Raw genomic sequence first — 14,193 nt, 5'->3', positions numbered from 1 at the left:
TTGGAATTAGCACATCACTTGACCAACACTCAAAAACTCAACAAGGGGCATCAACAACATTATCATTCAACAAAAGAGAAACATTTTTTGTACATTAACTGCACATTCGGTATAATTCCATTGCAGTAACTGAAAACCGAAAAACATACATTTCTCAACATACTACATACTGTACAACACAGTAAAATATTTTATGAGAGTTTAAACGAACAAACAGATTTCGTAAAATTATTTTTTTCAATTTTTTGGAAATTTAACAGGAAGACCACGAATGTGCGACAGCTATCGTTTTTCACGACAGTGACTCCGACCAGGACACCGACAATTTTGAGTTTACCGATCCGAAAACCGAATTATTACGACAACTCGATACAATGGTTAAATATATAGTAACCCCACCAGGGTCACCGACAGAAAAGACTAATTTAAAAGCCTCTAAAACAACTAAAAACGAAAGTACTGATAATAAAAATTATTGCAGCGAAGTACATGTGTTTAATTATGGGAGATTGAACTCTAACATTGTTTGTTTTCTACCCAAATCGTGTTTCAATCGTGGAAAACCGTTGGGAATTGATAAATTCATTTTATTTATCAAAAGGGTAAGTCGTCCAGTACTTTTTTTGATTTTCAGATATTCTGGGAGGCTAGATTTGTGTTGAAATTGGTGTGATTATGGGTTGATTTTATTTTCGATTATTTTATGGATTACTCCGGGATTGCTGGATAAGTTTTTATTATCTCTCTATATATTTACTTCCAAAATCTTCTCTTATCTTCGTTTTTTACCTCTTCCTGCCTCTTCCTTAAAAGCTTTTTAGTTTCCTTTCAAATCTCTTCCTTTTTTCACTCAATTTTTCTTTAAATCTTCAAGAAAAATCAGAAAGCTTTTCATTATATTTTCACCTGTTTATATATGCCAAACTTGACTTTTTTGACTTTTTCTAATGTTTAATGTGTTAGCAAAAAGTAAAAATTGCTATATTTGAAGTTCTTTCATCGCACTACTAGGAGACCTTGCAAGATATTTGACCCGAAATCTTTTCAGTTCATGAATACAGTGCTATAATAACTATTTGTTCATAGCATCAAATCTATGAAACACGTCTCTGTGAAAAGAATCACTTAGCAATAACCTTTGAAACCCTTGTACACAAGAAAGATGCTTCACCCTTTTATGACCTACGATATAGCAGTTTAAAGGTGAAAATGCATTTAAGATTTATAAGCAGATCTTCTATATTTTCAACCTTTATCTTTACAGGCCCCATACTGTGATTAATAGACTAAAAATCATATTTTTCGAATAAAATTTTTCACCGTCTCTACTTTTCTCAATAAAATATATTATCACAACTCTCAAGGATATTAAGAGAAATATTTTTGGAGGTTTTGATAAAAAGAAGACCATGAGAAAATTAGTTTATCTAATAGCTGTTGGTTTGGAGCAAAATATGCCTGGTACACTAATTAAAAGGAATTCCTGGTCGTGTTTAATATGACATTGAATGACGTTTTTACATAATCGAAAGAGGAAAAAGATATTAATTTCCTTTCATTATTAATTTAAGGAAAACTCTGATGGCCAAATTTCTTGTCTTGACCAGAATTTGACACTTAAAGTTTTTATTAGATATGGCTGTCAAATGCCACTTAAAACTGATATTCCATTACAATTTTCCTGTATTACTCGAGGTCCTTTGAGGTTTAAGTATGCAAACTTTTAGATGTAATTAGCCTTATTTATACACTTTCTAAAATCTCTAGCCCACTGAATTTAATTTGACCTTTTGCTTTTTAACAAACCTTTTTTTTTTAAATCAGCAAAATCTTTGTACCAATATTGGAGCAAACTTTTCGCTATTTACTTTTTTGATATATCAATATATCTTCAATCAAAAAAGGGGATAATATGTGAAATATATGAAATATTGAATTCAAAGTTTTGCCTTATCAAACACATAAAAAATAAGGGGAATCTATACTACTACATTTTTTAGAGTTCTGATGAAAAAAAATCTTTCAATTTTCCTGTGTTGGGTTGGAAGTGTTTTGATAGGAGACTAAAATAAACATCTTGGCTCTGTCACGATTTGTGATTAGTAGGTTCTGAAAATTTATACGCATTTATTTTTGTTTTGGATTTTGCAATCTTTTGATGTCGTTCTCTGAATATAAAACGAAGTACAGGTCACTTTGTTTGAGAATTTCTGCTCTGATTTGAAAGGAAATGAAGTTTATTTTGCTTTTGGCTCGTCGTGTATATTATCATATCGTCATATCTTTTCTGTACGCAATTGGGTCACTGTTTTGGCAGAAAGGGAGGTCTTATAAAATCTTTTTATCTCTTTTTTGGTTTTCTTGTCTACTCCTTATATTGATCTCTTTAACAATAATTTGCAATAAGATGCCTCCTTTTGCGTATAAATTAAGCTGTTAACATGCATACCTTTATTTCAATATGGACATACACTTTGACAAATCTTTTGTCAATTTTTGTCAAAAATTGCTGACCCTTTTTTCATATATCACGAAAGTTTTTATGATGCCTTTTGACTGACCTTTCTGTCGATATCCATCTTTTTGTCAATTCTCTTCTTGCAAGTAATCTCACTTTTCAGATCATTTTTCAGTATCGTGTAATCAGTGCCTTAGCGATGTAACCTTTTTGTAAGGCTCTATTTAAACTATATTAACCCCTCCCTTTCTTCGTCGCATCTTTTGGAAACTATTACCTCAAGAGAAATCTGATAACAAGTTTTCGTGTTTGATATGATAGAAAAGGTGTTTCTCATGTGGTATTTGTGTACAAATATTCTCTAACCCATACTTATGAAAGACGAAATGAGATGCTAATTCGTTTTTAATTCTCCATCTTGATATGTTTATTGATCTCCCTTTAAGAGGTATTCAGAGGTAATGATGTATCATTATACAAAGTAATAGACTTGAATAATATTTTACCATGATCTCTGTAACAGTTTTTTACCTCAATTTGACACAAACCACGTGAGATGTTTAGCTCGAGATCCCTTACGAAATACCTTATCTTGGAGAAAGTCTTTGAAATCTTTGTCATGCCCTCTTAGACCTTTTTCCCGATTGAATTTCCTCCTAGATATATTCCTTGTATCAGCTCTCAAACTTCTTCGGATTTTATCTAGACAAAATAATCATTGACTCACGTGAGCTTACTAGATTTTCTCCAATTCGCTATCTTAGATATTCTTGGAATTCATCTTAAAACCAAAAAGAGCTCTTATAAATCGGATATTCTGCTAATGAAATTTATGGTTTTGTGATTATTTATGATTTCAGTATTTCCTGTATCTACTCCGCCTTTACTTTCTATAAAAAACTTATAGCAACTCCTTTCAAAAATGAACTGTGAACAGTCTTACATTTCTTGTGGTTTTACTTTAAATCGCCCGTCATAAGATTGACATTGTCACTCACAAAATCATCATAAAATTTATGTCGTCATTCTAATATTCCCTTATCGGGTGTTATTTTCAGCATTTTCTTTCCTTGACTCACTAAATTGGCTTTATCAACTAAAGTTACTAAACTGACGTCAAAACGTCGTCATTTTTTCCGAAACCCGACAGATGACGACATTATTGTCATAGTAACGACATTGTAATTCTTTTATTTCCTGGTTAATAAGGCTTAAGAATTTAGATATAGTAACATCTTTTAAGATGATTCAAAAATCTTATTAACTGTTAACAGACTATAAATCCCTATAAACAAATCGCAGTATAAAAGCCTTGGTTTCGATGTCTGAAAAATCAGAACAAAAACAGGCACACAAAATACAGAGTACAGGCTAATTAAAGGAAGGAAACTTTATCTCATTTTGAGTAATTTTGAATTTTTTGTCCGGGAAAATGCTGAAAATTTACTCGCCCACTCGTCCGACTTTTCCATGCATCGAGGTCGCTTGGGAGCAAACTGGAAAGGTTTGGATATTATATACTTTTGAAGTTGTTAAAACTTTCGCAATAATTCAATTATTCTTTAATCAAGTTTTTTATGAGTATTTCTGCTTCATTCTTCCTTATTCATTCTCTTCCATTCGACTTCTTCACAGATTTCCTTTTCACTATCCTTTTCACTTCAATCAAAATGTTACTTAAACCTGTCAAAAATTCTCTTTTTCAATACTTTCATTTCTATCTAATATAAATTTAAATATCAGAAAAAAAGGGACTGAGCCAATGATAGGATACACAGGTTGATAGTTTACTCAGGTTGATAGTTTACTCAACAATTTTGAATTTTCTATCTTCACATAAAATATTTAGCTTAGTAGACAAAACAACAAAAACGAAAACAAACGCAAAAACACCAAAAAGATAGTATAGTAATATATTATGTACTATTATAAAACAAGCATAACACTTGAAAATGAATGTTATTTACCACAGCTCGCTGAGAAAGATTTGGAAGCCAAGGAACCTATCTATGAACGCATTTTACAAAATGGAAACAGCTTATTGGACGAGACAGAACCTGGACCCGAACGCGACGCAGTCCAACAAAAACTTGACGACTTAACAGACAAATGGAATGGCGTCAAGGAAAAAGCCGACAAACGTACAGACGATCTCGGCCGCTTGTTGCCGCTCGCTCAAACACACAATGATAATTACGTCACTTTCAGCGTCTATTTGAACGGCGCCGAAAAGAAATTGAACGGCTTCAAACAACCAGAAATGGACCCAGAGGAGCTTGAACGACAAAAGAAAGAGCTAGAGGTGAGTCGGCCTTCCAGTCTATGATCTAGCTTAGTTGCAACGGGGAAAAGTTACGCGTTTACTGTTTCTGAATCTCTGATTTTGTCACTGTATCCCTTTCTTGAAATAAGCCCTTATCTTGAGCTTCTCATCTATGATTGATTTAGGGAGATAAGACTTAATTGATAACTGTGGTTTAAGTAGGGCTTATAAAAGAGTCTTGAGTAAGTTCTATCTTGAGCTTTCATCAATATTATGTTCAATCGAACGCTCTCGTGTATCTATTAGCAATACAATCGACATTTTCGGCATGCCTTTAATTCTTTGCACGAGATACCTCCACGTAAATTTAATTTCAAAAGATAATTCAATTCAAATTCATATATGGATTAGAAAATCTAATTACAAAATATTTTGGCTAGGTGAATTCTCACGTGAATTTATCGAACTGAATTCTTAAATCATCTCAATTCGGAAAATCCTTTTTTTGGAATCTCACAAGCAACTAACCGCAAGAATTCTAAGACGGAAACTGGATTCTTTGTTCACCTTAAAACCGTTTTCTCCTCCCCCATTCCCCAAAAAAAATCGTATTTAATTGAAATTCAAGCCCCTTAAAAATTAGTTGCTATTTTATCAAAAAGGTTGCCCGTAAAAATATTTCTCATGACAAATCATTATAGATCTGACATTGACAGCCGCTTATAACAACTTAACAGCCACGCACGTTTGTCTAAGGCAAGCTTTAGTATTGTGATTTTTACTCAAACCCCTCTAAATATAGTTAAAAGCCATCAGACAGTATTTACTCCCTAAAATTTGAAAAAGTCTTAACTTTTTTCTTAACATTTATCATCATAAAGTCTTTCATAATAAGATGTGTGCGATAAGGCTTTGAACAGAGTAAAAAAAATTACATAAACGAAAAGACATTATGAACGTGGCTGCGAGGTTTTATAACACATATACTTGGAAAAGCATATCTTGACTGAAAAGCTACTAAAAATATTGGCTAAAACTAACAAAACAAAAGTCCTAAAAAATTATCGAATGAGATGAAGAAATCGTATGTGGTTTTCCATTTTCAGGAATTCCGTAAAGAAGTCGAGTCCAAGAAACCTCTACACACAGACTACAACAACACAAATGACCCCATCTACATTACCTGCAAACAACTCGATATAACACGCGGCGTTCCCGAGTTGAACGACGAAGTTGACGCCACGAATGGTCGTTGGGATAAATTGAACGCTGATCTAGATGATCGACAGAAAGAACTGGATGAGGCAAACAAGAAATTAGACGAGCTCGATGAGAAATTGAAACCAATTTCCGAGCTAGTTGATGATGTACAGAAACTTGTCAAAGATCCTGTCACTGTTGGTTCTGATGTTGAAAAAGGCAAAGAGGCTAAAAACAACGTTGATGTAAGTTTACAAGCAATGATTTAGCAAATCATCCAGGCTAAACTTTGAAGTTGTATACGAACTAAGTATATAATTGACTCTTGTGGTCAAAAGGCTATATTTAAGAATAATATTTTATAATTTTTTTTTCGATTTTTAGAAATTGAAGAAAGATTTAGATGAGAAGAAACCTAGCCTCGAATCTGTCATCAATGAAATCCCAGAAATCAAAGAGAAAGTTGGTGAAGAAGGCGTCAAGCCTATCGAAGAGAAATGCACAGCCCTTCAAACACAGATGGATGAGTGTGAACAAAACTTGGACGACATGTTCAAAGCTCTCGATGATCAAATCGATCATGGTCAAGGCTTCAATGATGCTTGTGAGGAACTAAAGAAATGGTTACCTGAGGCAGAAGAATCGCCAGCTATCGTCGAACCAATCAGCTCAGATCCTGAAGAAATTCTCAAACAGATTGAAGATGTTAAGGTTAGTTTTATGATTCTAAATTTTATTGTTTTTAAATTTTGCAGTCTACCATAATGTACAATTTATTTCCTGATCTTTGTAAATCCCATGGTTTTTATATTGCTTAGAAATGTATATTTTCTATGCAACTAATTCTTGATATTTTTCTCCCCTTTCCTCTAATAAAGGCTTTGGAAGAAGACATTGTCGCTAAACGACCATTACTTGAGAAAGCACAAGAGAATGCCAAATGGTTATTAGATGCCAACAAAAACGATCCTGAGAAGTGTGCACAAATTGCTGATCAATTGACCAGTGTTGCTCTCCCCTTCCAAGAACTTGTTGATAAGTTGGATGACAAACAAAAACGTTTGGCAACTATCAATAAAGCTCTGGAGAATTACCAGAAGGAGAAAGTCCCATTGGAAGAGTTGATCGAAGCTACTGAACAGAAGGTCGACCATTTGGAACCGGTCAATTTGGACTTGGAGAAGGATGAAGCTGAATTGAAAGAACTTGAAGTAAGTAGAGCTTTAGTTTTTAAATAAAATTTGCTTGAATGTGGATAAAACCTTAAGTATGTCACGGTTTACTAGAAGTTTTTAATATCTTAAGAATTCCCATTATAAAATATTCTTTATTCATCAATTCTAAATTTTCCTTATTACTTTTCTTTAGGATTTATTATCCAATCTTGAGAAACGAAAACCAGACCTCAGAGCAGTCAACCGTGCTGGTCAAGCCTTGATCCGTCAACTGGATAGCCCAGACGACATCGAGAAAGATTTAGATCGATTGAGTGACAAATATTACGAAACTGTCGACAAGACCAAAGACAAACTTGGTGAGCAGAAAGATTCAGTCAACAAGATCAAACATTTCATTGAGATCATTGAAATCTTAGAGATCTGGATCGTGGAAACATACATCGTAATCGAGAAAATCGATACCGGTAAAACAGATCCTGAGGATGTCAAGAAAGAAATGGAAACGATCCAAGATACAAGAATCGATTTACGAAAACACATGCCACAGTTGAAAGAAGCTGAAGAGATTGGACAATGGTGTGCTGAGAATCTCGATGATGCTGTCAAACCGGTTGTCGAAGAACGTTTGGAGAAAGTCAAAACTCCAATGGAGGAAACCATTCCTGAGAAGTTGGATGATTTGGAAGGAAAACTTGGAACCAGTTTGGCCTCTACCAAGCAGTTCAATGAGGATGTTGACGATTTGAATAAATTCTTGAACAAAATGAACAATACAGTTGAGAATCAAAAACCAATTTCAGCTGATAAGGATCCCAGCAAACGTCAATTGAACGAACAACAATATCTGTTGGAGGAGGTAGACAGCAAGGAACCAGAACTTGAAAAAGTCTTGAAACAAGGTAACGAGCTTGTTGAAAGCACCCCTGAAGGTGATGAACGTAAAGCTCTCGAAGACAAGGTCGACAGCATCAAAAACGATTGGGATGATCTGAAGAAGAAGATGAACGATCGTAAAGATAAGATTGAAGATGTCAACAAACTTGCCAACCAACTCGATGATAAGAAATCTAAAGATATCCCAAGTCTTGAGGATATTGAAAAGAAAGCTGACCAGTTAGATGCTATTTCAGCTGATCCTGAAGAGCTGGCTAAACAAGACGAAACGTGCAAAGAACTCTTGGACGATTTCACTGAAAAGAAACCTTTGTATGAGGATATCTTGAAAGACGCCGAATCATTGGTCGAGAAAGCTGAAACAGACAAAGAACCTGTTCAAGAAGATGTTGACAAGATGAAACAACGTCTTGTTGATGATGAAGAGAAATTGAACAAAGCTCGAGACAAGGTTGATCGTATGAAATCATCTTTGGATGATATGGACAAGAAAAAGAAACCAGTGGAAGATCTCTGTGATCAAGCTGAGGAATTACTGGATAACACTCCACCGTTTGGTGATGACTTACCAAAAGCTGATGAACAGATTGCCGCTTTACAAGACATGCTGGATAAGATGGAAGAAGGTAAACCCATGGTTGACTCTATGGATAAAGCAGGTGATGACGTCATCGGAGTTGATGAAAATCCAGACAATGTAACCACAGTTAAGCAATTGACTGACGATCTTGATAAGACTTATGATGATCGTGTTGAGAAATTGAAAGAAAAGATCGACAAACTGAAGAAGGATAAGGAGACGGCTGAGAAGTTTAACGATAAGTTGAAAGCTTCTGAAGATACCATCAAGCCTGTTCAAGAAAAATTGGACAATCTGGAGCCTGTTGGTGCTACACCAGAGAAGGTTAAAGAACAACTGGTCGAATGTGAAGAAATGCAAGCTGTTTGCCAAGAAGCTGATAACCTTTTCAATGAAGCTGACGAACTTGGTAAAGAGTTGTTAGAAGCTAATGATAACAAACCAGAAGTTGAAGAACCAGTCAAAGAGAAGCTCAAAGCTGTTGAAGAACCAATCGAAGATTGTAAACAGAAATTGGACGATCGTGAGAAGAAATTGAAAGATCAATTACAAGAGTGTGGTGCTTTCCAAGACCAAATTGATGACTTCTTAAGGAGAATCAATAACTTGGATGATAAGATCGGAAAACATGATGAAGAACCATTATCGATGAAGGAAGGTCCTGCTGCAGTTGCCTTAGAAGAACTTAAGGTAAATATTATATTAGATTATTCATTTTTTGATGTCGTTTCTCTTACACAGGGATCGAATTAACGATTTAAAAGTGCATCGCACTCTTGTGCGAACGAAGTGAGCAAGTTATGGCCGCCGCAGGCGCGAAATTTTTTAGGTTTCACGATGCGTTTTTATCAATATACGATATATCCTCCACTCTAAAAGACCAATTTACAAGCCAAATAACCATCATACTTTAGTGAGCTGTAAAATTCTTGATATGTTGTATCGCGATTTTGTTGAATTTCTGAATTTTTGCTTCGTACATTTCCAAAAACGCATCGCGAATCGCGAAACGCGATACGTTAATTCGAACCCTGTTACAGCTAAGCAAATCTAAGAACAGTGATTTACTTCTCAAACCCAGTTTTCAATAATACACAATAGCCTTAATTCGAGATTCTTGGCATTGAGGTTTTTATGTTTCTTCCTTGCTATAAAACTTTTTGTATCCCCTCTATTTCTCATTGTATATATTTTCTAATTTCATTTTTACCATCAGGCAATCAAGAAGGACTTGGACGAGGAAGCTCCAATCTTTGATCAAGTGATGGAGAATGGACGAAAACTTCTCGACTCCATTGAATCACCTGAAGAAAAGGAAGCTCTCAAATCCAAACTGGATGATACTGAAAAAGCATGGAATGATGTCCAAAAGAAAATGGCTGATGATCTAGCTAAGGAGGAAGATGTAACTGATAAAACGAAATCTCTTGATGACAAGATAGCAGATCTTGAAAAGAAATTGGATGACCAAGAGAAGAAATTGAGAGATCTGGATCCAGTTTCATGTGACCCTGAACAACTTGATCAACAACAGAAAGAGACCAATGTAAGTGTTTTGAAGATCTCTATTTCTGTTCAATTTGTTTCCAGCTTTTTTACTTTGATTGATTCGGTACTTAAGTAGTCTACTATTCGTATTCTTACTGTATCATTCAGTGATATACAGCTCCTCACTAGAGCATGTCATTTCTTAATCTTAATGTTCACTTTTATGCTGTATTTCGATTCTTCATACTTACCAATTCTATTTTTTCATCATTCCAGGGTCTACAAAACGACAACAAGTTGTACAAGGAAGCATTGGATGATCTCGAGAAATTGAAGTCTGAACTCGATCCAGTCTGCAAGAAAGATGTGGAGGAAGTTGAGGAACGCATCCAGAAACTGAAAGATCATCTGGCTGAATGCGAAGGACTCGGTGATGCTCGTCAAGCTAAAATCTCTGACATCCAAGACAAAGTCCAGAAGTTCAACACTGATTCTCGACCTGTCAAAGACAAATTGACCAAACTGGAGAAAGGACTTGCTGATCAGAATCTGATTGGTGCAGACAAACCACGTGTCCTTGAAGTCCAAGATGAGATCAATAAACTTCTGAAACAAGCTGAAGAACTTGAGCCTAAAGTTGACGATCTTGACAAGATTTGTAAGGATCTATTGGAACAACACCCAACAACAGATTCCAAACATCTCCGAGATGAAGCTGATGAGATTAAAGATCGTCTGGAGAAACTGAAGGCTAAGATTGCATCCAAAAAAGATGAAGTCGATGACATTGCCAATGATTGGGATAAGATGGAGGAAGACGTCGCCAAAGCTTTGGACACCGTCAAGAAAGCTAACAACTGTATGGAAGAGAATAAACCCAAGAAATTGGACGTTGAAGAACTTCCAATACAAGTTGAAAACATCAAGGCAGTTGAAGCAGAGTTGGACGAAAGTGCACCCGTCTTTGATGATCTCCAAAAACGTGGACGCAAGTTGCGTGAGAAGGGTATCGGCGATGATACAATCGGTGATCAGTTGGAGAAGATCAATGACAAGTTGAACGACATTCAGAAAGAGATTCCAACACGTGTTGGTGAATTGGAGAACTTGAAAAATGTTCTAGATGACTTCAACAATAAGCTGGATGATACAGACAATGATATGAAGGATGTCGAGGAGAAGGTTGCAGATCAAAGTCCTGTCGGTGGTGATAAAGAAACCATCGATAAACAGATGACTGGTCTCAAAGATCTGGCTGATGAATTGGACAAACTCCAAGGAAAAGTCAAGGATTTGAATGATATTCGATCTGATTTGAAATCACAATATCCAAATGCTGATTCCAGTAAAGTTGACGAACCATTAGACGCATTAAATGACCGATTCAACGACTTGAACCAAGGTGTATCTGATAGACAATCAAAACTTGAAGACGCTTTGGTACAATGTGGTCAATTGGACGATGCCATCAAATCCATGTTGAAATGGCTTGAAGATACTGGTGAGATTGTCGATTCTCAAAAACCAATCGCTGCTGCTGACAAGAATGTCTTAAAAGAACAAATCAACGGTCATAAGTTCTTGACCAGAATGTTTGATGATCGAGAACCGAGTGTTCAGAATCTCAACAAGACTGGTGACGAGCTTTTAGCTACTACCGAAGATGAAGACAAGAAAGCAGAGATCAGAGCAGATCTGGACAAGGTCAACGAAATGTTTGGTGATTTAAAAGGCAAGGTCGATGACCGTGCCAAGAAATTGGACGAGACGCTTGTAGCAGCTGAGAAATTCAACAAAGATTTCGATGATGTTCAAGCAAAATTGGATGAACTCCAAAAGAAAATCGATTCTGGAGAGAACGTCCCATCTGCTGAACCAGAAAAAGTCGACGAACAACTTGAAAACATCAAACCTGTCTTTGAAGAATGTCAAGAATTGGCGCCATTGTTGGAAGACATCCAAAAGGATTTGGCTGATCTCGAAGAGTACTGCACACCAGAAGATGCTGAAACTCTCCATGACAAGGTCAACAAATTGAACAACAAAGCTGACAAAGTCACCAAGGATTGCCAGAAGAAAGAACACAACCTTGAAGACGCCAGAGATCTTTTGAAAGATTTGAAAAACAAGGATAAAGAATTCAACGACTGGGCTGACAAAACCAAGGAAGCTATCGAAGAACTCAAAGCAAATCCCGATCCAGCTGCCATCAAGGAACTTCAAAAGGATATTGTAGCTCATAAAGATGATGTTGAGAAGATGAAAGACCTTGGTAAAGACTTGAAGAAGATTGTCAAACCAGAAGAATATCCAACAGTGAAAGATCTTGTTGATGCTGACGATGAAAAATACAAAGCTTTGAAAGCAGACATGGATGAAACAGCTCGTGATGCTTTCATGAACAAAGAGAAATTGGAAGCTTTCGAAGGTAAACTTGCTGACTTGAAGAAATGGACTGACGATAAATTAGATCATTACCGAGTCATCGAGCCAGTTGCCGTCGAAGCTGATAAGATCAAAGAACAGATTGGAACACACAATGGTCTGACAGCCGAAGTTAACGGTAAAGAACCTGAATTCAAAGATTTCTACGAGATGGGAGCAACTATTCTTGCAGCATGCAATGAAGATGAAGCTCCAGCCGTCAAAGAAAAGATCGAATCTTTGAAACACAATAAACAAAAGGTCAACAAGGAGACAACTGAACGTCAAGAAGCATTAGTCGAAGCATTAATCTTGGCTCAACAGTTCGCTGATGTACACAAAGATGTAACTACTCGTTTGACCAACACTGAAAACTTATTATCGCAAGTCGATGAAGAGAAGGGCAGAGGTGTTGAAATGCAGAAAGAAAAACTTCAAAACATCGAAGATAACATCAAACAATTGCAGCCATTGATTGCATCTATCCAGAAAACTGGTGGTGATTTGATTAAATTGAGTGGACCTGGTCAAGGTTCTGATGGCGTTCAGAAGAAGATTGACGAATGTCTTGAACGTTGGGAACAACTCAAACTTTCCAGTGAAGAGAAGGGAATCACTGTTGGAGCAGCGGCTGTCCAAGTTGAAGCTGTCTGGAATGATCTTGAAGACTTGATCGAGAAAACGCAAGCCATCAAAGAAGACATCAAGAAACAAGAGCCAGTACCTGTCTACGAGGAACCGATCCTTGAGGAGATCAAGAAGCTTGAAGAACAAGAAGCGACCATCAAAGATATTGAAGATCCTTACCAAACGGTTAACGAACGCGTGGATGAAGTTCTGAAAACGGATCCAACATCACCAGCTTCTAAAGCGCTCAAAGATAAACAACGCAAGCTGAATAATAATTGGACGTTTATCACCAATGGTACTCGAGAGCGTCGCAACTCTCTGGAAGAAACCAAAGAAGCTGCTGAGAAATTCTGGCCAGGTCTTGAGAAGATCAAGGATACTTTATTGGATGTCCAAACGAAACTGGACGATGAAGGTGAACCAGGATTGAATCCAGAATCTGTAGATGAGATGCTTAAAGAACACGAGGATATTCACCAAGAGCTTGACAGCAATGGTGATGTGATTACAACCTTGTCTGAAGTTACTCCAGTTCTGGTTGGACACGCCTCACACGAGAACAAGATCGGTGTCCATAAAATGTTATCTGAAGTCACCGACGAATGGGACAATGTTGAAACAGCATGGACTAAACGTAAAGATGATTTAGAACACATCAAAGCTATGATTAGCGACTTCAGCAAAGCAAAAGAAACCGTTGATGATTGGTTATCAGAGCAAGAAGATGTTGCAAAGGCTTTCCAAGAAGTACCTTCTGATAAGGATGCGCTGAGAGACCAATTACGCAAATTACGTACGTTCCATCGTGATTTGATCAAAAACCAAAGTAAAATCACCAAAGTTGATCAACAAGGTTTGATCTTAGCTGAGAAGATAAACGATGATGATTCTCAACAGTTGTCTGATGACTTGGTCCATATGAAGAAACGTTGGGATGATTTGTTGGATACATCGTATGATCACCAGCACAATCTGGAAGATTCCCTCATCCAGAGCGGTCAGTTTGGTGTGGCTATTGAAGAATTGTTAGCTTGGATTGAACAAACTAAAGTCCAACTGACGACTGAAGAGCAAATCC

At 36.5% G+C, this 14,193-nt stretch overlaps 1 protein-coding gene across 1 annotated transcript in view; it reads left to right on the top strand.

The window, feature by feature from the left end:
* Positions 1-14,193, top strand: part of LOC136803962 (muscle-specific protein 300 kDa-like) — a 42,791-nt gene that overhangs the window by 23,526 nt on the left and 5,072 nt on the right. Inside the window, 7 exon segments of the mRNA XM_067060692.1 lie at positions 4,431-4,760; positions 5,828-6,166; positions 6,306-6,632; positions 6,800-7,132; positions 7,290-9,263; positions 9,790-10,119; positions 10,338-14,193. Of these exon segments, the coding sequence (XP_066916793.1) occupies positions 4,431-4,760; positions 5,828-6,166; positions 6,306-6,632; positions 6,800-7,132; positions 7,290-9,263; positions 9,790-10,119; positions 10,338-14,193 (7,489 nt within the window).

This window comes from Clytia hemisphaerica, unplaced genomic scaffold, assembly GCF_902728285.1.
Source record: "Clytia hemisphaerica strain Z4C2 unplaced genomic scaffold, Clytia hemisphaerica genome assembly, whole genome shotgun sequence".
Classification (NCBI taxonomy): Eukaryota; Metazoa; Cnidaria; class Hydrozoa; order Leptothecata; family Clytiidae; genus Clytia; species Clytia hemisphaerica.
This window is presented reverse-complemented; position numbering and strand designations above follow the sequence as displayed.